The sequence below is a fragment of the Drosophila arizonae genome, chromosome 4 (genome assembly GCF_054131065.1).
Source record: "Drosophila arizonae isolate 15081-1271.41 chromosome 4, UAZ_ARI_1.0, whole genome shotgun sequence".
NCBI classification, from domain to species: domain Eukaryota; kingdom Metazoa; phylum Arthropoda; class Insecta; order Diptera; family Drosophilidae; genus Drosophila; species Drosophila arizonae.
This window is the reverse complement of record NC_142924.1, coordinates 5419808-5445231: the sequence shown is the minus strand read 5'-3', so window position 1 is coordinate 5445231 and position 25424 is coordinate 5419808. Positions and strand designations below refer to the sequence as shown.

Here is a 25424-nt window from a genome sequence, read left to right as displayed (position 1 = left end):
AAATCAACTCAGCCTCCCCATTGCCCAGCTCGCGTGTAAATGATTCTCGCCCAACATGTCGATTGCTGTTGCTGCTGCTGCTGCTGCTTTGGCTGCTGCTGCTCTGTCTGCTAGCGTTATTGCAACACTTTGGTGCACTGCTGTGCGGCTCTTGCATTTGCTGCAACAGGTAGCTGCCTCGGCTGTCAATACCTACACGCCTGCTTGCAAAACTGACTGCCACAGCAGAGTGGAGCGAGCAACGTTGGCAGCAGAAGCAGCAAATGCATGTGTGTGTGTGTGTGACTGTTGAGCTGATAGGCATTCGGGCTACCCTAGCTTAGCTGGCATAGAACATGGAAAGGAACGTGAACTAGCTGAGCTGATAGGCAATCAGTTTACCCTAGCTTAGCTGGAATGAAACGGGAAGCAGAAAGCTGAAATACAGAGAATATAACGTGTAGTGCACATACATGTATGTCTCATGTATATATAGTTATATTACTTAGTAAATATATAATTAAACCCATAATTTAAAGTATAGTTTTAATATGTATAAAGAATCTCTAGATTCTGTAAAAATAAAAGTCAAAAGTAAAAAAAATGCAAAAGAGAGCAGCTTAAGTTTAGGTATTTTGGTATATACTGTAATAATATATTTTAGGTCAAGTTAAAATAGCTTAAAGTTTTTAATTTTGTTCTATATACATATTTATATATATTTAAAAAATATTTTAATAATATATTTTCTATACAATATGTATTGAAAATCAAATCTGAGCAGCTTAAAGGTTTTTTTTTTCATTAATTTTAAAAACAATGTAATATTTTAGTAATATATGTATATTTACTATAGAATGTTAAATTAGAATATCTGAATTTATTTCAATTTAACAAATATTCTTAATAATTAAAAAATATTTATTATATACTAAACAATATAACTAATTTTACATTTAAAAAAAAAAAAAAAAAAATTATTCCAAACTAAAATTATGTTTGCTGTCCTAATCTGCTATTTGTGGACTCAAAATAATATTTTATATAATATATATACAATAAGCTAAATAATATACAAAAATATATATAATATAAATATAATAATACATAATATATTTACACACGCATTGACGAGCTTATATACTATATTATATATATTATATAAAAACTTAATTTATTATTCTTTTTAAATTTGCTATAATGATCCACTTCCTGGGGACTTGAAAATATTTTCTTTATAATAACATAATAATGTTTATTTAATCATCTAAAGAAGAGCTTAAGTATAAGTTATAGAGACAAATATATATATAATTCGTTTTTTATGGTTCATAAAAGAGCTTATATGCACATCAAATATTATTTCTCTTGTGGCATATCATCACATTCCAAGTCTAAGCCACAGTTTCTACCACTCGCTGCTCTGTGTGGAGTCAACTTAAAGATAAATATCCTACGCCCAGGCTGCACCACATACTCGAACATAAAAAGTCATGTGCCAACTGTCCACCGCTACCGCCTGCCCCTCCCCCGCACAGCTAACCCACTAGCTACTGCCCCACTCAGCGTCACATGCAAAGTGGGCATGTAATCTCTCTTAGGCACAAATGGACACAAAATTCAATTCCAAGAAAATTGACTGCAAATCCGCAAGTTTGGCTCGTTGACATTTAAAAGCAAGGCAATGGGGGCCACAGAGCAAGGGGGCAAGGGTTGCCCATGTGTGTGTGTGTGTGCGAGTGTGTGTGTGTCTGCGTATGTCCAGTGAAAACGAAACGATGCCAAACGCATGTTTAGCATGCGCTGCACTTGTCCAAGCTCCAGCTGCAGTTGGAGCTGCTGCTGCAACAGCTTTAACTTGGCTCTTTAGTCGAGTCTTTGGTCAACTACTGTTCCAAATTTGATTTGCTATGCTGATTTGGGCTTAGCTCTAGCTCTGGCTCTGACTCTGGCTCTGGCGCTGCCATCAGCTTCGGTTTGTGTCCCTGGGGCGTATGCAAAAGAAGAAAATGCGGAAAACATATTTGGCATAGTTTTCCACATTTTCTCTACTCTGTGTTTTGTTTGTTTCTTTTCGTTTTTTTGTCAACTGTGTGGTCAGACCAAGTTGTTGTTGTTGTTGTTGTGGCTGAAGTTGTGGCTTGACTCGTTGTCGAAGATTTACGAGCGCTCGGCCCAATAAAATGATTGCCAGCGATTTTTTATGCAAATTGTTTTTGTTGTTGTTATTGCTGCTGCTATGACTCATGCGCATATTTCTTTCCTTTTCTTTTTCCTATTTTTTTTTTCATTTGTTTGTTAAAAGTTTAACTATTTTTACGAGCCGAGCTGCGCAGCATCCGTTGCCATTGCTGTTGTTGTTGTTGTTGTTGATTTTATGAGCTGCGTTTATAGCGCTGTATTTCGTATTTTGTGAAAAGTTAACTGCATTCTTTGTTGTTGTTGTTGCAGTTGTTGTTGCTTGGGGGTCAGCAAATTGAAATTTTGTTTTATTGCCAATATATCTTATTGGATATTTGCCAGGTTGAGCAAACAAAAGACTGAGGCAACGAACTTGTTCTCACCAACTCACACAAACGCACACGCACACACACATTCCGTAAGAGACTCTCAAGTTTCTTGGCTGTCAAATACATTTCCTGCATTAGAAACTTTCACTGCAACAATAACAATAACAACAACAACGAGAACAACAACGAAAAGTCATTTAATTTAACAAAATTCAGGAAATATTTTATTTATTTTTTTTTTTTTGCACCCCGTTTCGTGGCCGTCAATTGCCAGCAGCGACGCGACGCCCCGGGGCCAACACAGCCAGCGGATTATTTATCCACAAAGTGAACAAAAAGAATTGGAGAAATGTTGGCTCTGGCTGCCTCTGCCTTTTGGCTCTCTTTGTTTGCGATTCGACTTCAATTATTGTTAGACTACAAGAAAAAAAAAAAAAAAAAAAAAAACTTATTGATGCGTGCTTGCCTTATCAGCGAAATGGCCGCAGATCGTTGAGGTACTTAACAAATACCCAAATGATGTGCAGCAAGATGGCACGTGTGGGGGAGATAGAGAGGGAGAGACAGACAGACAGACAGAGAGAGAAAGAGATAGGCTTCCTCTCTCTATGAGTCGGCGCAGCTCAAAGAAAAAATCACATTTCTCATAATGAGGCTGGCTGGCTTCTCATATTCATTTCGTTGACTTTTATGAGAGTTGACAGCTGCCTCATTACCGGCAATGGCAACTGCAACAGCAACTGCAACGGCAACATTTGCCTGCAACAGGTTGCATGTTGCTTTGGCATTTCACGAAAACATAGAAATATAGTTGTTAACGGCTTTTGTTAAACGGCGCAAAAGAAACATTGTATATTATAATGGCCAGCGGCAGCAGCAAGAATATTGATATGAATAACAACAACAGCAACAACAACAAGAACTAGAGGCAGACTTAGAGCTTTAGCTTGAGGAACAACCAGAAGTTGTAGAAGAAGCAGCAGAGCATAAAAAATAATGACAAACATAAATATCGGCTTTACGATTGCAACGTGACTTCATTTAAAATCGAACAAAATATGCTAAATAATGCCAAAGCCAACAACAGCAATGACAACAACAACAACAACACACACGTACAGCAGCGGGCGCACATTTAGAGTCACACGTGCGTGGTCAAGAACCTCAAAAAGCCAACAATTTTTGCCACCAGCTCAGATCAAACCAAAAACAAATTAGTTGCAAACGGGCATACACGACTGTCAAATGCTCGTTTCACTAATTTGAAATTGAGTTGAGTTGACATAGTGGAGCATACCATCGAGGTATAGATGATTGAACTGTAGAACTTGTTGGAGTTGGTTCCAGATGTAAGATAGTTATAGCTTATGCCTGGGCTTGTAGCAGGTATTCGTATAGGCTTTTAGGTCTATTGAATGAGCAAGTCAATAGACTTGAGGCAATTTTACTTGAAAGTTGCAGAATTGTTCATGTTTTGTGGTTCAACTACGTCTCTAAACTCTCTCTTATCTATATATCAAACATAACCATATGAGCCATAAGTAACTTATAACATAAGCTCATTTCGTATGGATCTATTTAAGCTAGATTCTTTGGATATGATTTATGTACATATGTAATTGTATCTAGGTCACATACATACTTACCCCACATTTAAACCATTTTGTATGCCTAAATTATATTTCATATACATAGATCTCAGATATAAACTACATTCCTGGTACATATTTGACATGTATTCCATATTCATATACTCTAGATATATACCACAATAAAAGCCTCCTCCTTCTGTTATATAGCTTAAAGTTATGCCCTCTTGCTGCTATGCTCCCAGGCAACTCCTATAATAGATCTCATCTCTCTATATCAATCGAGCTTAAACTCTAGTATATCAATCACAGCTCAGGTCTCTGGCAGACCCAACACTGCCTAAAGCCAATATACTCTTCACTAACTCATAAATAATACAAAAAAAAAAAAAAAAAAAAAAAACTAAAAAAGGCCAAAAAACAAATTTACTCAAAATGTGAAACAAGCAACCAATAAGAATAATGTCTATAAAAATTAATAAATTTTATGTACCATTAAAGTTGTTGTTGCTGTTGTTGTTGCTGTTATTGCTTTTATTATACAGCTATAGCTTCCCCTCCCCACCGCTCTCTCGCTCGTTCCCTCTCTGCCGCCAGCAGCGGCCGTTGCTTTGCATTTTAAAGAGCTGCTCGTTTTGGCCAACATTTCTTTTCAATTTGGCCAAGACGCGCGGCTCTATTAACAGCCATCAATATGCCAGAATGAGTAAAAAAAGATGTCAAATTGGCAATTTTATATTTATTCTTTCTCCTCTCTCATTATAACAATATGAATTGTTGTTGTTGTTATTGTTGTTGCTTATTTTTACTACATACATATTTGCTGTTACAATAGACTCCAACTGTGGACTCGGACTCTATATTGAGCCATAAAATTGGCCATTTTCGAATTTGGTTTTCGATTTTTTGACAGCTGCGCATAAAGCTGCTCGTAAATGTCGGCCAGCTGACGATGCTCTATGGGCTCAACACTATCAAAAAAAAAGAAATAAACAAGTCAACCAATAACCCATAAAAATAAAAACTGACCGAGAGAGAAAAAAGCAAATGACAAAAGCCTCAGAGCTGCGGGAAATAATAAATTCAATGACTAAATGCCTTGCAGGAATGCTGAATAAATATTAGAAATGGACGCCCACACGCCAAATGGCCAAGATAAATTAAGCCAGGGCTATTTATAGGGCACATATAAAACACTCAAGTGCGGCCATAAATAATTTCTGCTTTTTATTTATTTTTTATTTCTATACAAATCATAAACACAGTGCAAAAGTTCTGCATACTAAATCCACTAGGATTGTGTGAATAGAGCAGAGTTGATTGATGTGTTTAGTGGATATAAATTTGATATTTATAATATGATAGAGTTTAGTTGAGAAGAAGTTCAACTTTCGCTAGGAAAATTCATTATTAGTTTCTTGTTGAATAGTAATATTTATTTTTATATAATAATAAATATTTCTAGTAAATAAGAACCATAACAGCTATATGGTATACGATCCTAATTGATCAAATTCTTCTTATAAAATGTGCTAAATAAAACAATAAGATATCTCAATTGTCATCAAGAAAGACTTTCGTTATATAGCCAATCATACTAACTCCCCTGACAATCTGTCAAGAATGAAGAATACCAAATATGCCCAAGCCAACTGCTAACAAAATGAATTTCTACACATTGAAATTAACACAAAATAACAATTAAACCATAAGTCATAAATATTATATAGGCACCTCGGCAAAATGGGCCAAAACCATATCAATAAAACACTAGCCTGGCTAACAGATATGAGAGAACGGTACTAGCTGCCTTAAGCTCTTCCTCCTCAATTGCTCAATTTATGCAAATGGCTTTGTTTCGAGTGCGTAATGCCCATTTATTGCCGATTGCTGGCAACGGCATTTTAATATCCAGAAAATAACTTGGCGTACGCGTGTATAAGAAATTATCAAAAAAGAAGAAGAATTATAAAAAATAAAAAATGTATATATATGTATAAACAAATCAAATATTACCTGCACATAATTTCACTAGGCATACAGAATAAGTTGGCCAAAGCGAAAGCCCAAAAGAACAGGTTCGTATTTCTGCTGCTGCTGCTTCTTCTTCTCGTTGTTGTTGTTGTTGTCAATATGTCAGACTGCGACTGTGGCAGACAGCTGGAGGCACTTGTTGCTGTTGCTGCTGCTGCTGTTAGGCCTTTAGTACCGTTGTGCAGTTGCCAGCGCTGCCTCTGCCAAAGTCCACAGCCAGGCAGTGAGCCGAGGCAGCGAGCAGCGAGCAGAGGCAGCGGCAGAGGCAGAGGCCGAGGCCACTTAAAGATTCCGCGACGCTTCGGGGCGATGCGTTACGCATTTTGATGAGGTCATTTGCGTGTGAAGCGCACTAAATGCGGCCCACGCTTCTGGCCTCTGGCAAGCTGGAAAAATCGAATTCAATTCGTGGAAATGCCTAGCTAGGAAAAGTCAGCGTACATACAACCCCAACTCCTGCCCATTCCTTCCTCCGGCCAACGTCTATCCCTCTGAAAATATATTACTCATATTCGCCAAGCGAAATCTATTAAAATTATCACACGCCACGCTGACCTCAGAGCCGGGCAAACATTTTTCAAGTACCGTTCCAAATACTCTCGTTTATGTGTCGGCGTACATACGAAAGAGAAAAAAAAAAAATATATGAAAATAAAATAAAAAACCGAAAAACTAAAGCCGAAAAAAATGCAAACAACAACGAAATCAACCGCAGCCAATAAAATGAAAAATGCTTGGCAAAAATATTGCGGCAAAATAATTTGCCACGCTCGTAAATTTTCAGCTCATAAAAAGAAACGAACTACGTTGGTGGGTTGTTGTGCGACAGTGTGTGTGAGTGTGTGTGTGTGAGTGTGAGTCAGTGCCGGGCATTTCTCGAATTGAGTCAGATTTCAGTTTGGCTCCGATCAAGCCTCAACTCAACTCTCAACTCAACTCTCAACTCTCCGTGATATATTGCCAGTGCCTTCGTCATTTGCATGTGAAAAGCCGGGAAAAAAAGTTTCTCTAATTTGCCAAATGATTATTATGTGTGCCTAAACAACGTTAAGTGTTGCCATAAATAAGCTGCCCAGACTCTCTTGTCTTGGCCAATAAAAAAAAAAAAAAGAAATAACGCTGGCCATAAATATCTGACAGACCCACAGGTGACAAAAACTATTGAAGACCACAAATAAACAAAATTCAAAGATTGAGATGATCGAAAGGAACCACACAACTAACTGAGTGAAGAGTAGGCTATAAGCAAAAGTCTCATATACTGCCCAACAGAACAGCTTGTAGAACTATTTTTAATTAATCTAATTGCCAGCTGACAGTTCTTTCAATTTGAAAAGCGGCATTCGTTGAGCACTAATCGATATGTAATCAGTTGTCAAGCGGCCCACTGCACTAGAGAGACAGAGTGAGAGAGAGGGGGAGATATGTACAGCTGAAATTGCATAAATTTAGTTCTTTTTTAGCGCGCGTATTCGAAAGACTTAGGCAACGAACTTGCATTCCGGCAGGCGCTTGCGCACTTAAGAGAACAACAATAAAAGCAGGCAACAAAGTGCGCAATGATATCAGGCTGCTCGACTTGGAAATACCCTAATTAATAATACCCTGGACATATGCGATATAACATATCAAATGTAAAGCAATGGGTAAAAAATAAAATCTAGAGTCTTAAGTTTGGATAGATCGTTTGCAGAAGAGACAAATATAGCTTTAGTGATATATTTCTTATATATCCGATTAGTAAGTTCCTTGAAAAAGGAATACTAGTACCTCAGTCCATGTATTAATTATGTTACGACAATCTACATAGAGAACAAAGTCGATATTTATTAAACTTCCGACATGTTGAGATCGATTAAAGCATTTAAGATTAAAGAAGATATAAGTAAAACCATATGTAGATTTTTCCAGTCTTCTACTTCTTCCTTAGAATATCTATAATTTAATTAAATTTTCTAGCCATAGCTTCCTTAGGCAACTCCAACTCTTGTACTGAAATAGATATAAGTACAACCATATGTAGATTTTTCCAGTCTTCTACTTCTTCCTTAGAATATCTATAATTTAATTAAATTTTCTAGCCATCGCTTCCTTAGGCAACTCCAACTCTTGTACTCAAATAGCCCCAAGAAATCTAGAAAAACAAATTTGAATGCAAACCAAAAGCAAAAGCTAAACCAAACTCGAATTGAAATGAGATGAGAAGATGAAAATTAAATTGAAAACGGGCCCCACAAAAAGCGCTGCTCGCCATAAAAAATCAAGCGCAGAAAACGGCCGAAATAAAGATAAGCGTAAAGTGGCAGCCCAGAGATGTTGGCCTAAAGTGTTCGTTGGCCCAAAGTGTTTGTTGGCCGGCGATAAAAATTTAATCAAAATTTATGAAGACTGCCACGCCTCGCGCACCACATGCGCCTGCACCACTCGTGGCTATATAACGAAGAATTTACACTACAACTAACTCGACTCTTGCATTTCTCTCAATCTGTTTGCAGTCCCCGGAACTGGATTATCGGCACGAGCTGGTGGGACGCCTGCACAAGATTGAGCCGGCCGATGTGGAACTGGAAGTGCTAGCTGCTGCTGCTGCTGCCTCCAACAACAACAACAACAACAATAGCACGAACAACAACAACAACAGCAGCAATAGTAATAGCAACGGCAGCAACAGCCAAACAGCCAACAGCAACAGCTCCGCAGCAGCAGCAGCAGCAGCAGCACAGCATCATCACCACCATCAGCTCCACCAGCATCACCTGCACTCGCACCACCATACGCACACGCATGCGCATGCCCACCACCACCACCAACATCATCATCAGCAGCATCATCTGCACCACAGTCTGCAGAGCGGCGAGAGTGGTGCGGCCGCCTTAGATGCCTGGCACTTGGCTGCCTCCAGCTATGCCAGCGACCAGAGCCATCAGCAGCAGCAGCAGCAGCAACCCGCCGGCTCGCCCAACTCCAACTCGAATTCCGCCTATGGATGTGGCCCGCTCTACGACGATGCGCCCTACGACGTGGCACTGGGCTATGGAGCGGGCGGCGGAGCGGGCAACACGACGGCAGCAGCAGGCAGCGAGAAGGAGTATCTGTATGGTAAGTAGAGAGAGTGAGAGAGGAGAGAGAGAGAGAGGGAAAGGGAGAGGGAGATGCTGTGACATACAATTATTACACGCATGGAGAAATCTCGCAAGTCAATAGCAAAAACGAGACGCGACAACGTGCTCATAGCTGAAATTTGAGCCTAAACGAAGGCAGACGAACCAAGCACCAGCCTCAACGAACTGAGAATGCGCTGCAGTAGGAGACGAGGCTGGGAGGCGAGCGAACTGTATGATAATCATACAAGTGAGAGTTGTTGTGCTGGCTAGCTAGCAAGAGTCTTGGCTAAATATAGCCAAACAGATCGAACGAACGGTTGTTTATAAATTTCATGCATATGCGAGATTTCTTTGTTTGCATTAATAATTCCCTGTTTGAGCGATCATTTGCATAAGGCATTAGCAGTTTGATTATAAAGTGATTTCCTTTACCCCACCACACACACGCACACAAACACACACACACACACACAAATACACACACTTACATATATAGAAACCAAAAACAAAGAGGCTCTCTTTGGCGATCCACTGGACGATCCGTATCAGCGACCCGCGCTCTGGGACGATATTGCCACCTCAATACAGAATATCGATCCGGAGAATGCGCTCATGCTGAGCGGCAGCGCAGTGGCCAATGGCGGCGACAACGCGGCTGCGACACAGCAGCAACAGCTGCTGCCGCAGGTCAAAATGGAAGCAATAGATGAAACTCTGCTCGAAACTTTCTCGACACCAATGCTCAGTCCCATGGAGATTAAAACTGAAAAGCAGCAGCGACAACAGCAGCAACAGCACCAGCAGCAGCAGCAGCAACATCAACAGCAGCAGCAGCAGCAGCAACACCAGCAGCAGCAATACCATCAGCAGCAACAACACCAGCAGCAGCAACATCAGCAACACTATCAGCAACATTATCAGCAACAGCAGCAACACTTGTACCAGCATCATCCCAGCCTCTCGCTGTCCGGGCTGCCACCCGCTGCTGAAGTTGTTGAGCTGCAGTTGCAACAGCAACAACAGCAGCAACAGCAGCAGCAGCATCAACAGCATCTTCACAGTGGCAGCAACAGCCCGAAGCAGTCAGCCGGCGACAACAACAACTCGGCCTCCTATCAGCAACAATACGCATCTCAGCTGAACGGCGCATCAGGCGCTGCATATCTAAACAGTAGCAGCAACAACACCACCAGCAGCGTCGCCACCACCAGTAGCAGCAGCAGCAGCGGCTCTGGCGGCAACACCAGCAGCAACAACAACAACAACAGCTACGGCTACAGCTGGCATAGCAGTCAGGTGAGAATCTCAGCAATTGTTGCTCCCGCACAGCTTTCTATTTTGTCTTCCCGTTCGCTCTAGGCCTTTCACACCAAATACCAAATACACCCGCCATCAGCTGTTGCCGCAGCGTCACCCACCACTGCCACGCCCACAGCTCAACATGTGCTGCATCAACAGCAGCAGCAGCAGCAGCAACAACAGCTGCAGCTCTGCCCGCCAGCCGCTCCCAGCACGCCCTCCGCCACGTCCGCCTCCTCCTCCTCGGGCAGCGTCACCTCCACAGGCTCCGGCTCGACGCGCCACATGTTCGTGCCGCCACTGACCCCGCCCAGCTCAGATCCCGGCAGTCCAGGCGCCTCCATGGTGGCCGCTGCCGCCGCTGTTGCTCAGGCCCAGAGACGCAGCACACCGCCGCCGCCCTACCAGCAGGGCCATGGCCTGGCCGGGCTCTGCCCCAGCCTGGTGAGTCCGGCGCCCACGCTGCAGCTGCTGGGCGCTGCCACGCCCGCCACGCTCACAACCCTGACGCCCGCGAATGCAGTCGCCCAGCAGCCGGCACCGCCGCCGCCGCCGCCCCCGCCCTCGAGCAGCGGCCGGCGCGGCCGGCACGCGCACCACCAGCCCGGGACGCCGGCGCACATCGCGAGCCTGATGAGCGTGCGCACCGTGCGCTACAATCGACGCAACAATCCGGAGCTGGAGAAGCGTCGCATCCATCACTGTGATTTTGTGGGTGAGTGCAATACGCAGATTCCACTAGCCATATCCATTTCGATTCACATTCTCATTCCGATTCTCATTCCAATTCACATTCCCATTTCCATTCTCATTCCCATTCAATTTCCCACTGAGATTCAACAGCCTCTGCTTGGGATGCGCTGCATGCGCGACTCGTTTATCATTTGGCGCGCTTTGCGACACTTTTTGTAGCAAAGTTCGACTTCTGCCCCACCGCCCCGCCGCCCTCGCCCCATGCGAGAGCACGGCCTGGGCCTCTACTCATTGCGCATGCGTGCGGCGTAGAGCCAATCGCCATTTATTTATTTATTCTCCATTTATCTATACATTTATTTATTATCTTTCCGTCTTAGCTGTCGCCCGCTGTGCCTATTGACAGTTGTTGTGGCGCTTTTTCTAATGCCTCTTTTGTAATTCCAATTAGCCAGCGTCGCATTTATGTAAGAGTCTCCCTCTATCTCTCTCTCGTTCTCTCTCAGTCTCTCGCTCTCACTCTATGTGCCTGTCTTTCATCTCATTGCATTGCATTTCAATGTCAGCCTGAGGACCTTGTGTGATGGAACAGTTAGCTGACTGATCATAGAGCTATGAATAGGCTGCCTATTTTAATCGGAGGAGTTGATGGACTGAAGTGAAGTGGACTGAAGATCAGCTAGACATGGAGATGGGGGAGTAATATTGGATCTATTTGAGAAATGCTAGTTGAGCCTAAAGATGAAGTGAGTGTGTGAGGGTATCATTAACTATAGATCAGTTGTGAGAGATTACTTGAGATGAAGAAATGAGGATCACCAAGAGAGTAATTTTTTTTAGCTAGTTGATGAAGCTGAAGATCAAGAGAGGGTGAGAGAGAATGAAGGCAATTTGGAAAGTTTAGCCTGAGAGCTATTGAGAAAATATGAGTGAGAAGATAAAATCGTAGAAGAAAAGATCAATAGAAGATCGCAATGAGATCTATGAAGCAATTTAGTTAGCCAGGTAATGAAGAAGAAGATTAAGTGAGGGACAAGTGGAACAAAAAGGAATGAGAAATTTCTAACAAATTTAAGTAGATAAAGTAGTAGAAGATCATATAAGTACTGCATATAATCATATCAAAACAAAATGATGAACAGAAATATATACAGAAAATGGATAGAGTACTAGAAGATATTCAGCTCAAAATTATATTTGAATTTATTAGAAAGGGGATCCTAGCTGATCGTATAAGATTAGCAATCACAGAGACTAGGAGCTATACTAAATGAATTTATCTTAAGATGAGCAGCGCCACAGCAATACTAGATCATAAAGCTTTTTATTAATTGAAGATCATTTGAGATTATTTATAATTGAAGATCAGCTGATAAGCAGCACAAAGAAGAAAGCTGAAAGCACCGATCAATATTTGAGGATCAATTAAAGATCCAACAAAGATCTACAATCAATCGAAGATCAGCAAAAAAAAAACTCTTTGCTCAATCAAAAAGTCTATTTTTTTCACCAATTTTGTGTCGATCAGTCCATTAGCTTTTAACGGGTTCGTTCGCTGCGAGGGTAGCGCAAAACACTTAACCCCAAGCTAAATGCGACGTTGTCTAGCCAAAATGATGGTTCGCCCGTCTGTCCGTCTGTCCGTCCGTCCCTCTGTCTGCCCGTTGTTGGCGTCGCTAGCTACGTGCGTTGCCACTAATAAATAATTGACAATTGTCTGACACGTTTGCCGTGGCCATTTTTAGACAAAAAGCGCGTACCGAGCACAAATATTTTTGTGTGCGATTGCCGATTGCCGTTGGCCTGGCTAGCTGGCTGGCTGGCTGGCTGGCTGGCTGGTTTGTTGGCTGGCTTAAAGCTCAGTCTAGGCTACAAAAATGCTGTCCAAATGAAGTTATTATGCCATAAGCGCACGCATCAAGCGTCTCCTCGACTCAACTCCACGCGGCAACTCCGCCAACTCGGGGAGATTGCAACTGGCTAAGTGAGTTATGTCTGCAGTAGTTCGCTCTGGCTCTGTGGCCAACAATTCTCGTAACTTTTGCAGTCGCAGCCAATCACGCGTCTAACTGTCATCGTTGTTGTTGTTGTTGTTGCTGTGGTTGTTGTGGTTGTTGCTTGGCGTCGACGCAACATTCTTGAATCGCTTTTTAGCTATCAATTCGCTCTGGCCATGTTTGTCTTGCCTGGTGGCTTACCCGCGCTGGCTGCCTGTATTTTTAGCCAAGTCTATGGCTATTTGGGCATTGTCTTCTCAATATGCGCGTCACGTTCTACTCAGCTTTCAATTAGAGCGAACGTGCTGGGATCTCTAAGCATCCTTTTAAGTGCCACATAAATGTCTCATGCTGTGCACAAGTGAATCTTGTGCAACTTTCACCAACAACATCCAGCAACAGTAACAGCCACAGCAACAGCTACAGCTGCACGGGCTTAATTAAAGGCTCGATTGTAGCGACGCCCACTGACCCACTGACAGCAGAGCTGCAGCCACAGCAACCACAACCACACAACAGTCGCAGTTGCAGTTGCATTCACACAGCCTGCGCTGCACTTTGCAATGTGCCTCTTTTTTTTTTCGTAGTCATCTTATCAAGATGTTTTTTCCTTTGCTCTCAGATAAATGGCCAACGAGTTTGCCGACCCAACACACACACACACATACACACACTGAGACTTGCATGTGAAGTGCTTAAAATTGTTAACAACTATTGAGCTAGCTGTTAATTTAATGGCCAAGATCATTGCAGATGCCTCGCGGAGGCTGCTTTGATTTAAACAGTTGTTAAAATTATGGCTCAAGCTAACAAGCAATTCATAAAATATAGCTCAATTATTCATGGTTGTTGTTGTTATTGTTGTTGTTCTTGCTTTTTAATTAATATTTATTTATCTAGGAGATGTGTATTTAGCAGATAATCGTTTCTTTTAGTTTTATAAAAAAAAAAAATAAATAAAAATTATGCTAGATTGTTGCTGAAGATCAGGGATAAAATGAGAGAGAGAGAGAGTACTTACATATTTGATCAATATTTATATTCGAGTTAAGCGTGCAGAAACTTCACTAAGCGCAATCAATTTATTGAGCTATAGTAAGTCTGATTCGCTCCTTAAAAACAGTTTGTTTTTATTATTCATATATGTACATATATACATACTAAAACTGTATATATATAAAATATATTATATTAATACAGTAGAATCCCGATAGGGCAAGGAGATCAGTTTTTTTTTTTTTTTTTTTTTTTGATTTACGCAGAAATTTAAACTATCGAGAATTATTAACAACGAATTTCTTTCAAGAGGATAGAATTTGGTTTCGATTTATCTTGATTTTCGATTGATCGGGATACGAATTATTGAGACTCGACTGTATTTATATTTAAGCTAATGAGACTTGCTACGATTTGATAATGAACCATCAGCTCGAGCTTTTAAAGCGTTACGATCTATAGAGTCTTATTTTGCTGCCTTTTCCTCTCTTTAAAACGGTCTACTTGTTATTCATTATCTGCTTAGCCCACTCCCGCTAGATTATTATACACATTATACATATATAACTATACCTATCTCCCCCATATATCATAGCTATCACACATCTAACTTTCATCTGCTCATTCATGCAGCTCCACACGCCTCACAGATTATAATAATATATTTGTATATGCCTAGATATTCACTCCTTTTGCCTGCCTCTGCTTATGCAATAAAACTTTCTTTTTTTCTTTGGCTATTGCAGGTTGTTCCAAGGTCTATACGAAGAGCTCGCACTTGAAGGCGCATCAAAGGATACACACGGGTAGGTTGTTATTGATAGTTAACTGGCTCACAGATCCACCCACCGCCCAGTGCACCGCTGCACCACTGCACCGCTGCACCAGCTGGCATTAGTTAGTTATGAGGCGCCGCTAGGCTTGTCCGCTGTCATACACATCGCTGGCTGCTCCGCATCCGTTGTAGGCGTAGGTCGGGCTTATTACCAAAGCACCACCAGCACCGCCAGCACCGCTAGCACCACCACGATGAGCCAATGCTGCGGCAGCTGTGCTGCGCTTGTTGAGCAAGCGAGCGGCGCAAAAAAAGGCTTTTGATTAATTCGCGCGCTCATATTTGTAGTTGCCAGCACATAATTTGCCAAGAGCTCGGAGCGGCTTAGTTTTTTTGGTTTTTGTTTTTCAATTTCGGCGCAGCAACCACAGAAATCGTGATTTCTACGGTTTCGGTATTGCTTTTGTTTTTTTGTGGTCAGTTGCAACATCAACAACATCAACAATCGCCAATCGCCAACGCCATCAGCTGGGCGCACGTTTGGCCTGCATTTCCTTCTTGCTCAGATTACACTTGACGTTATTTTTGTCTTTTTGCTGGCCTTTTTTTCCGGGCTCCAGCTGTAGAGTATCTGCTTTTTTTGGTGGGTCGTTGCCGGTTGATCACCTGCCTCTGCGTTTTATGGGCCACACGTTTTATGCCCCTCATTCGCGACTTTCAACTCTCGACCCAGCCCCAGCCGCAGCCACAAACCGAAAAGAGTCTCTCAAAGTCCCGACCGCAGTTCTCCTTCACTGTTTTAATTTTTATTAATCGCACATGACCAGCTGATTTATGCGCTGCACTAAAAAACATTTTTATTATTATGATTTTTTACTTTTTGCTTTTTTTTGCTTTTTTTTGCCTTGCGCTGATTTTCACTTAACTGATAAACTTAACGCCCCGCTAAAGAAACACAACACGGCATTTGATAAGCCCGACGACAAGTACTCAGAGTCAAGGTGAAGCTGTAAATTCTCAACGACTGAGGTTTTTATAAGGCTAAAAACGTTTCAAAGTCATTTCAAGATATATGAAAATAGCTTTTGCCCGTTGCACATATATATATTTTATTTTTATTATAAATGTCAATTTGATATGCATAAAATATATATGCAATATAAATGTAGTATGAGAAGGTTTAAGGCAATTTATATAATATATTATTAATATATGCTGAAATAACTCTAAAAGACTTTCAGCTCAGATTGAATACTCTACAAAAAATAGAGTTCTTCTACCCATTCATTAATCATATTTTAAATAGAAATCTTATAGCTAACACCCACTCACATATTTAAACTCTTTCATCCACTCTCTCTTTCTCTCTTGCGCCCTCTCTCTCTCACTCTCTTATGTAAGCCTTGTCAATGGTAGCTTAAGATCTGGTTAACAGATTTAATTGCCTGACGCCCGCCTGTGGGCCAACACGAACGAATGCCAGACGAATCAATGGCCTAATGGCCACGTCTTTGGCCATTTGGCTCAAATCTCTTGGCCAGCAATTTGGCAGCACTTTTCGAGTGGCAGCCACCATTTGTGGCTACCGTCTGATGGCTGTCCGTTTGTTTGGCTTTTGACTTGGTTAACTTCGTCACACGCCCAGCCACAAATACACAAACACACACACACACACACATACACATACACCTAGGCCCGGCACAGTCGCATTTTTCATGCAATTTTGAAGCTGCGGCATCTCGTGGCGCCAGACCCCAAGTTGAGTGTTGTCTTAGCTGATTAGCTGGGCTGCAGCTCAAGTGCCAAGGCTGGACACATCGAGCATTTGGCTCGGCGGCTGGGCAGGGGACACTTCTTGGGCAAGTTCGTTGCCTAAGTCTTTTGTTTGCCAGCTCGTAAATTTGTCGTTTTTATTTGGGCTTTTTGTCCTTATCGGCTAGGCGGCGATTAGAAAATCAGCCAGTAACTAATCTTTATGCAGCGAGCGAACGCATAAATTTTTACATATCTACCTGGGCGACTGGAAGACTGGGAGACCGAAAGGCTGGAAGACAGAAAGACCAAAAGACTGGACGCTGTTTGCCCACCGGCTGGGCTTATTTTGTACTGATTTGTTTGCTAATACGTTTGCGTTGCCATAAATTAGTTTGATTTTTATGCCCCGGCGAGAGTAGGAGTTGCCCAGGCCGCTGCCCAGGCCGCTGCCCAGGCCTGCGGCTAGACATGTCTTCTAGCTAGTTGCGGCCGGCCGTTGCCTTAATTTATATGCGACTCCGATTGACTCCATACACACACACATATAAATATATATATATATATGTATGTCTGTGTTTATATCTATAGTTAGTTGCATGTTGAGCTTATCGCGCCATACGCTAAAATTATGAAGTAATTTCGTCGGCTTTATCGCATTGCGTTCATCGCACATTACAAAACTACATTTACATAACTTTGTTTGTTGTTTGCTTCGGCCACGGGGCCTGGGCGCGGGCCCCTGGCTCCGGCATCGATGCTGATCTTTGTTTTAGTTACGAGCGATTTCAATTTTTCGCCATTGCCAAATGATATTCCCACGAGTGCGCGATCTGTATTTGTTGTTGTTGCTGTTGTTGTTGATGTTGTTGTTGTTGTTGTTTACGAGATTCTGTTTGGGCAGTTGCTGTGCCATGACTCACCCAGCAGCCATTTATCAATGTTTTCGTAAAACCAAACAAAGCTTCTTACATGAGGAAGTGAGAGTGAGCGAGACAGCGCATATGTATGTGTGTGCCTGCAAGTGTCGATAGGTAAATTCTTTTTTTTTTTGATTATATGTTCAGTCATCTCGAGGCACTTAAGTTCATTAAAAGAGATCTAAATAAACCAATAAGTCACGCCACGAGTCCGTCGCTCATATTGAGTTTCTCTATGCCCAAATCTAAATCCCACAAAAGTGTCAGCTGAGTGCCACTTCTCGAGCTTCAGCGCAACGCTGAAGAGGCATTTTCAACCGAAAATGCTGTAAAGAAGCAACAACAACAACAACAAGCAAGAAAGCTCTAGTTGGAACTGCCCGACTTGGATATACCCTTAACACCGTTCGAATTGCATTTTTACTTTGTTATAATCACTTGTTTGTATTTATTAAATTAACAATTAATTAAAAAACAATAAAATAAAATAAAATAAAAAACAAAATAATAATAATAATTATAAAAGCCTCTCTAAGGAGAACAAGAGCTGAACCTAAATTTTATGGGCTATGAGCAGTGCCTCTAGCAGAAGTAGCTGAGAAGGCCTAGAATATTTTAGAAGGCCTGCATTTGAATGTATGGGTGCATTTCAATAGGCAAACTCTTGGCTAGGCTTTTGCTTAAGAACTTCTATATTACTTAGCGAATTCCAATCAATAATTCAGAATATAATCTACATATGCTACTGATTGTAGAAAAAGGTGTAAGATTTTTAGTATATTTAAGATATTGGCAACTGACCCTCAATTAACAGAATTTTGATAAAGGTCTAAGATCTAGATCTAAGGACGTAATAGATAAAATTTTGTATAATAGAATTTGCAAAATGTTTTTCATGGTTATCGTTTCCTTGAAGCCCCGCTCTTCAACTGCTAGTTCTCTATCTCCTGAAGGTGCTGAGACCCACTTGTTCACACATACGAACAGACAGACAGGACTCAATCGACTCAGCTGCTCGTGCTCATCAAAAATATATACACTATATTGAGTTCTGCCACGCCTCCTTCTGCCTGTTGCATACACTTCAGCTAAACCTACATACCCTGCCTTTGCATTTTCAATGAGCTCAGTATATAATTTGTATTACGCCTATTGCTGGCAGTGAAAAGGGTCTCAGCGGCTTAGATGAGCTTAGAAGTGCGAGTTATTTGAGCTGAAGTGTGAAGCTGTTGTTGCACGAGAATTTTCGAATTGCCGAATTGTCGAATTTTCGAATTGTTGAGCTGAGCTTGAGCCTCGCGTCGCGTCGCATTGCCTCGAATGGCAAAAATTTGAATTACGCGCACAGCGAATTCGCTTACTTCGAGCCATGCATAGCGAATGGGCAATGCGAATTCGCTACAGTTTGTTGGGGTCCAGCTGGGACAATGCCTGAATAATGCCATAAAATGTCAAGTTCACAAAATTTAAAGCAGCGCAATAATTATTTCATTCAATTTCAATTCGAACACGAATGTTTATGTTTATGTTGATGTTGCTGTTGTTGTTGTTGTTGTTGTTGTTGCCGTTGAGTTGTAATGCTTTGCGCACAGCCGGCTGCCCGCTCGCAGTGAATTAGTCATAGAGCAGCGAAGCCAGCGGAGAAACATTTGGGCACCGGCCGGTCGCAATTTCGTTTACAATTTTGTAGCTCGACTCGCCAAATGTCGTCGTGTTGTCTCTTGTTATTGTTATTGCTGTTGCTGTTGTTGTTGTTGTTGGGCCATCGTCGTCAGCAGCGGCAAGTCGTGTGCCAGAGCTAAAAATCCAAATCATAAAATACGCGACACTGAGTGACTCGAACTGCGAATTGACTTACCAGCTGCTGTTTGCTTGTTGTTATAGATGTTGCTGTTGTTGTTGTTGTTGTTGTTGTTGCTGTTGTCGTGTTGTAGTTGTTCTCCAACTAACATGAAAAGCCAATGAAAATGTTAATTTGCGCATACATGCAGCAGGCGCGACAAGAAGCTGCTGCTGCGGCTGCTGCGGCTGCTGCTGCTGACATTTGCTTCACTTGAAGCATTTGTCATTCCATTTGTCAATTTTGTTCTGTAAAAATCATGGCTAACTGTGTTTTCCCCTTCTGCCTCTTTGCTTGCAGGTGAAAAGCCGTATACGTGCCAGTGGCCCGAGTGCGAATGGCGCTTCGCACGCTCCGACGAGCTGACGAGACACTACCGCAAACACACCGGCGCCAAGCCCTTCAAGTGCATCGTCTGCGAGCGCAGCTTTGCGCGCAGCGATCACCTGGCGCTCCACATGAAGCGACACCTGCCGAAGAACAAGTGAGGGAGGAACAAGTGAGGGAGAGCAGCCGAACAGAGTAGAGACTCCACTCCCCATCTCTCTCTCTCTCTCTCTCTCTCTCTCTGTCTTTCTCTCGCGGCCTACAAATTCAACTATATCACAATCCAAAGGACTTTAGTTAAGCTACTAAGAGAAATTCGCATAGTTAAATGGTGTTACTATTAAATATTAAATACGAAACCTGAATATATACATATACATAATATAAAGAGCTTTTCGCACTCAAGAGCGAGAGAGAGATAGAGATAGATATATATCTCTTTCTCACTCGGCTCTAGTTTAATGCTAAGTAAATGAAATTTCCACCTGCTTAACTACATATTAATGCAAATCTTATATCTAAGCACGATCCTAACTAATGTTAACTCGTATATCGCATTCAATACTTTACCCCCTCCCTCCCTCGCTCCAACCACACTCCCAGCAGAAGCCATGCCTGCCAAAGGAGTCCCGTGTATTAAAGTGCATATAGTATATATTTATTCATACACACATATAGATCCTATGTATGTATACATTTATATGTATTGGTGTGTTTAACATTTAATCAATGCCAAGTTGTATGAGGAGAACATTAATCGCCACGTGTCATTGTCGCCTAGTTTCTGTATAGTTCACCGTTAGCCATAATTTTAGTTTTTAGTGTATCTGTAGTCGGTCTACATTAATCGGATGCGCATCTCTCTCTATGTGTGTGTGCTCTCTTTATAGTAATTGTAGTTGTAATTGTAAGTGTAGGTGTAAGTGTAAGTGTATATGTAAATGTAGCTAGCGTATTATGTGTCTCTATATCGTTTCTAAACACCAAAAAGTGCTGGCACAACAAAATCAAATAATAAAATGTTTTTGAAAAACCACACAATCTGGCTTCTTTCATCCTGCTCTCCCTACTGTCCATCCTTCTCAGAGTTCGGCATGGCAAAGCGACGGGTCCACTGGCGAGCGATCTTGTCGTGCTCGCTGCGATGCGAGATGTAGAGTTTGGCGATAGCCGGATTTAGCGGATCCATCGGATCGGGTGTTGCCATCATATAGAGAATGGAGACCATCAGCTTGGCCACCGTTATGACGGGCGTCCATCTCTCGGTGCAGACGAGACTGCCGTACACGTTGCAATGATAGATCTTCGTCACGAACTTAAGGGTCGGCGGCTCGAACGGATACTCGTTAGGAAACGAGATGTGTATGTTAAAGACGCCGCCCTCATAGGGCGTGTTCACCGGACCATTCAACGTGGCAGCCCACTCGAACAGATTGTCATCCAGCACATCCACACGGCAGCCCTCCACGGGACCCTGCCTGATCTGGGCCAGCTCGTGCTTCAAGCGAGTCTCCGGCATCCCGTTGTTCGGATAACGGGCGTAGATGCGCAAGCGCCGCATGGTCTCATCAGGGCTATCTACCAGAAACGGAAAATCATGCATACCAATGTCATCAAAATCAGATTCGTCTCCTTCGTCAAAGTCGGAAAAATCAGCTCCCAGCATATCATCATCATCTGAGTCGAGTTGAGGGCCGCAGCGTAGCATCTTGGTATGACTAATAAAAAAAAAAAAAAAAAAAAAAAAAATAAATAAATAAATAAAAATTGAAATTAAAGAAAAAAACCTTCACTGCACTCACTATTTAGGCTTTGAGATTCAAGAAAAAATTTGCTGAATTCGAATTTGTCAAAATCGCGCTGCAATTACTTTGCCAGAGACTTGAAAAGACAATGAAAAAAAAAAAAAAAAATTAAATTTGCTTCCCGAATTTCACTATTTCACTATTTTGTTATTCGTTCTAAATTTCAATTTTTTTTTTTTTTTTTTTGCTGCACAGACTTTTTTAGAGATTTGTAAAGACAACCGACTTCTCGTAGCAATTGAGAACTAATGAATTATCCTGCTCGAATTCTTCTTATTTATAGCATTTTTGCCACGGGCTTCCACTTTCAAGGCCTGCTTTGATTTGTTAAGCACGAAATGCGAAAATGTCAAGTTTAGTGTTGAACAATGAGTGATAAACTCTTATTAGTATTTTTCGTATTTTTTGACTATCTTGCCAAAATAGCGTATCGATTTTTATTTGCAATTTTATGCTCTATTATGGTATGATGGAACTTTGTCTACGTAATTTTCCTAGAACATCATTTGTTGCTAACTTTATTAAGGTGGTCGTAGCGTGTATTTTTATGCTCTAAGCACAATTGAAAAAGGGGATATCAGGGTGATTTTTGATAAAATATATATAAGTAATAGTCGTTGGCGTAGTAGACGCTATAAAATAAAGGATATAGATGTGTGTTCATATAGATATATAGAAAACAGCCTGTCCAGCAATCTGTGCGTACGAAGAGATCCGTCGTTCTCAGCACATAAAGGGGCTAAAGCATGTTCGTAAAATTCATAACATTTCATTTACAAGCAGTTAATTATTTTTGAAATAAATTCCTTTTAAATGATATTAAAAATGTATTTGCTTTATTTATTTTTTTTTTTTTGCATGATTTAAATTTCATTCTACTGTAATAAAGTAGATACCAGACTCAGCTAACCTCAATTAACCAAACAGTTACCACATCTGTAAGCTAACTGTTCCTCCTCCATCATAAACTATCTCCAATTGCCCTTCAGAGTTATCACTACACTCTTCAAGTCCATGCTTTGCCCATCAGCAATTCAATGCCAGTGTTAAGCAATGTGCAATGGAATTTTCGAGTATTCGATATTTACTGCAATCGCAAGCATTTTATACGATTATTAACATTCGCCCAGTACGTGCCCCGCAACGTCAAACGACAAATTGAAAATTTTCTCCAACAATTGTCAATAAATCTGTGGTGTTTCTTTGGGTAAACTCCACACGTCAGCTAACAGTTAGGTTATTAAAGAATCGATATAAAATACATAGATATGTGATAAAGAGTTTTATGTACCTCACATAGCCAAGAGACAATAATTTCATTTAGATGAGAATGCAAAGCCGATAAGTGTGAGTCCGTCTCTGTGGACGGACGGACTACGGAGAGACCGACTGACTCAATTGCTTTTTGTTGTTATGGCCCGTGTGATTATTATCAAAATATTTTGTACACGAAACAAACATGTCAAGCAAATGCGAGACGTTTGTTGTTGTTGTTGTTAGTGTTGTCTGCTTGAAAATTGTTTAAAAATAAAAATAATAATTTCAATTGTTGACTGCATTTCATTTTCTACTCTGTCTCTCTCCCTCCCTCTCTCTGTCTCTATCTCTCTTCATATTTTGTAGCGTCATGTTGTTTTGATTGGGGCGATAAAATTGTTGTCGTTGTGTGCCCATTTGAAATTATAAACCGTTTGATTTTTATGAGGCTCATTTATTTATGAGCTAGCCATGGATAGATATAGTAAGACAGAGAGAGAGAGAGAGAGAGAGAGAGAGAGAGAGAGAGAGAGAGAGTAGTGGTAAACCAGTTCATTTGTTAGCCAACTTCTTTAGCTGCATTGACTAAACGCAGCAGACTTCATGTAAGCCCAAAGAGAGCAACGCAAAGCCCACTCAACGCTCGCCACATGCCTCGACCTGGCATCCATCATTGCCCAGCTTAAACTCCAAGCTCCCTCCACGTGGGCGTCAAGTACCGAGAGCATCTCCATCTCTGTTGCACTGCACTGCGCTGCCATCTCGCGCGCCTTGTCGGGCATCTTCAATTGTCTGTGCGCTGATTAATCATGTTACCACTGACAGCTCAACTTTGCGGGCAAGCTGCTTATTAAATTGGCTTTAGATTGCTAGATAAACGCAATAAAAACGCACAGCAACAGTCAGAGTCAGATACAGAGTCGCAGTCGCAGCTAAAGATACAGATACATGAGCAAGACACATGTGGAGTACGTGTAGGTATGAGGACCCCACAAATTGATAAATGCAAAGGTTTCCCCTCCCCCACTCTCTCTCTCTCTCTCACTCTCTTTGCACCCACCTGAATGTCGGAACAAAGGAGAATTTCATATGAAATCAATGCGCGATTCCAGTCAGATCGCGTGTGCCTGCCCTCCTCGACAGATCTCACTTATTATTTCAATTAATTTGTGCGCTTTGCGCTCTGTGCTCATTAAAGCAAAGCCGAGCACAAAGCCAAATTGTGCATACAAATCCGTACAGACTCGATTCGATCTCCATGTGGGTGTCGATACTATGCCAATCGGGTAAATATGTCAGTGGGGAATGCTTAATGTATCCATACGTATTAAACGCTGATCGGGGAGCACAGTACCTGACTGTGTGTGTGTGTGTGTGAGCACATTCAATCTAAATAGACAGATGGAATGCAAGACAATGGAAATTTATTTAACTTACTTTAATTATCTTATATATAATTGTTGTCAAGTCATATATTATATGTGTATAATATATATAAATATATATATTGCTCTATCAAATTAATTATTATGATTTGATATTAATTCACAGCTATAAGCTCAGATATTAATGTAAGAATAAATTAGAGTAATTATTCATTTTATTGACTTGAGTCAGAGCTCTTTAATAATAGAGCAGGATCTTTTATAAAGTTCACTTTACATTGACCTTTAATTTTCCCCACTTCTATTTTCTCTTTCTTAATCTACCTCTATGATTTTCGCTATCTATCTTTCACTCTCCCGCTCTCTCTCTTTCTCTATCACTCTTTTCTCTCTCTTTCTCATTTACACTCTCTCTCTCTCTTTCTCGCGTTCTCATTTTCCCTCTATGTCTGTCCTTTACATTCTCTGGTTCTCTTTCTAAATATCTTACATCTTTCTATGTAACTCTCTCTCTCTCTCTCTCTTCACTCGCTCTCACTCACTCTCGCCTTCACTCCCTACATAGTCTCTTGCAGTTTAAGCACACGTTTAATTTATATGTCTTTTCAATTGTTCTTATTCTGTCTAACTTGTATATCATATCACCCATTGCAATATAATTCCAATAGCCTAAGGGTACTTCATGCCTTCACATGGGGTATCTGTTTGACCGTATTGTTATTCTTTTGTCTACTTGATATACATAAATCATATACGTTGCCCATGCTCGAATGACTTCATTAGAACTCGTTGCCCGTTTCGAATCCGTTTCGAATCCGTTTCGATCTAGACTTCAGCTATGGAATATGCGAATCGAATCAACCCAACGACAACTTTTATGGAAATATGGAACATATGCTTGACAATATATACACCATACACCTATATATATATGTTTTGGTATGGAAAAGGTTCAGTCAGTTTTCTTTAAAGATTCTTTTGTTATTGATTTTTTCACTGTTTGGCCAACTTCTTAAGCTTCCGCAACAACTTTTACTTTCAGGCAGGCTGGCGGCTCAGCTTGCCGTCTGGTTGGCAGACTGCGTCCAGCTGTGGCTCAGCAAACACCCACAGCAAGAGCTGCATGGCTAACCCACACACACACACACACACACACATACAC

The 25424-nt window shown here is 41.3% G+C and overlaps 1 protein-coding gene and 1 pseudogene across 3 annotated transcripts in view; one reads left to right on the top strand and one right to left on the bottom strand.

Annotated features, from left to right (window-relative positions):
- dar1 (dendritic arbor reduction 1) overlaps positions 1 to 20835 on the top strand; it is a 38810-nt gene extending 17975 nt beyond the window's left edge. Inside the window, exons 2-6 of the mRNA XM_089466474.1 lie at positions 8608 to 9211; positions 9713 to 10512; positions 10576 to 11230; positions 14948 to 15007; positions 19789 to 20835. Coding sequence (XP_089322600.1) covers positions 8608 to 9211; positions 9713 to 10512; positions 10576 to 11230; positions 14948 to 15007; positions 19789 to 19976 — 2307 coding nt within the window. The 3' untranslated portion in view covers positions 19977 to 20835. The remainder of the gene's footprint in view (positions 1 to 8607; positions 9212 to 9712; positions 10513 to 10575; positions 11231 to 14947; positions 15008 to 19788) is intronic.
- On the bottom strand, positions 20452 to 21962 carry LOC108614641 (uncharacterized; annotated as a pseudogene). 2 transcript variants are annotated; one of them, XR_016269625.1, is made up of 3 exons: positions 21818 to 21962; positions 21618 to 21696; positions 20452 to 21533 (listed from the first exon to the last, which is right to left on the bottom strand). The product of XR_016269625.1 is annotated as an uncharacterized LOC108614641, transcript variant X2 (transcript). The 2 variants fall into 2 exon arrangements; XR_016269624.1 differs by having other exon boundaries at positions 21618 to 21892.
- Positions 21963 to 25424: the final 3462 nt, after the last annotated feature.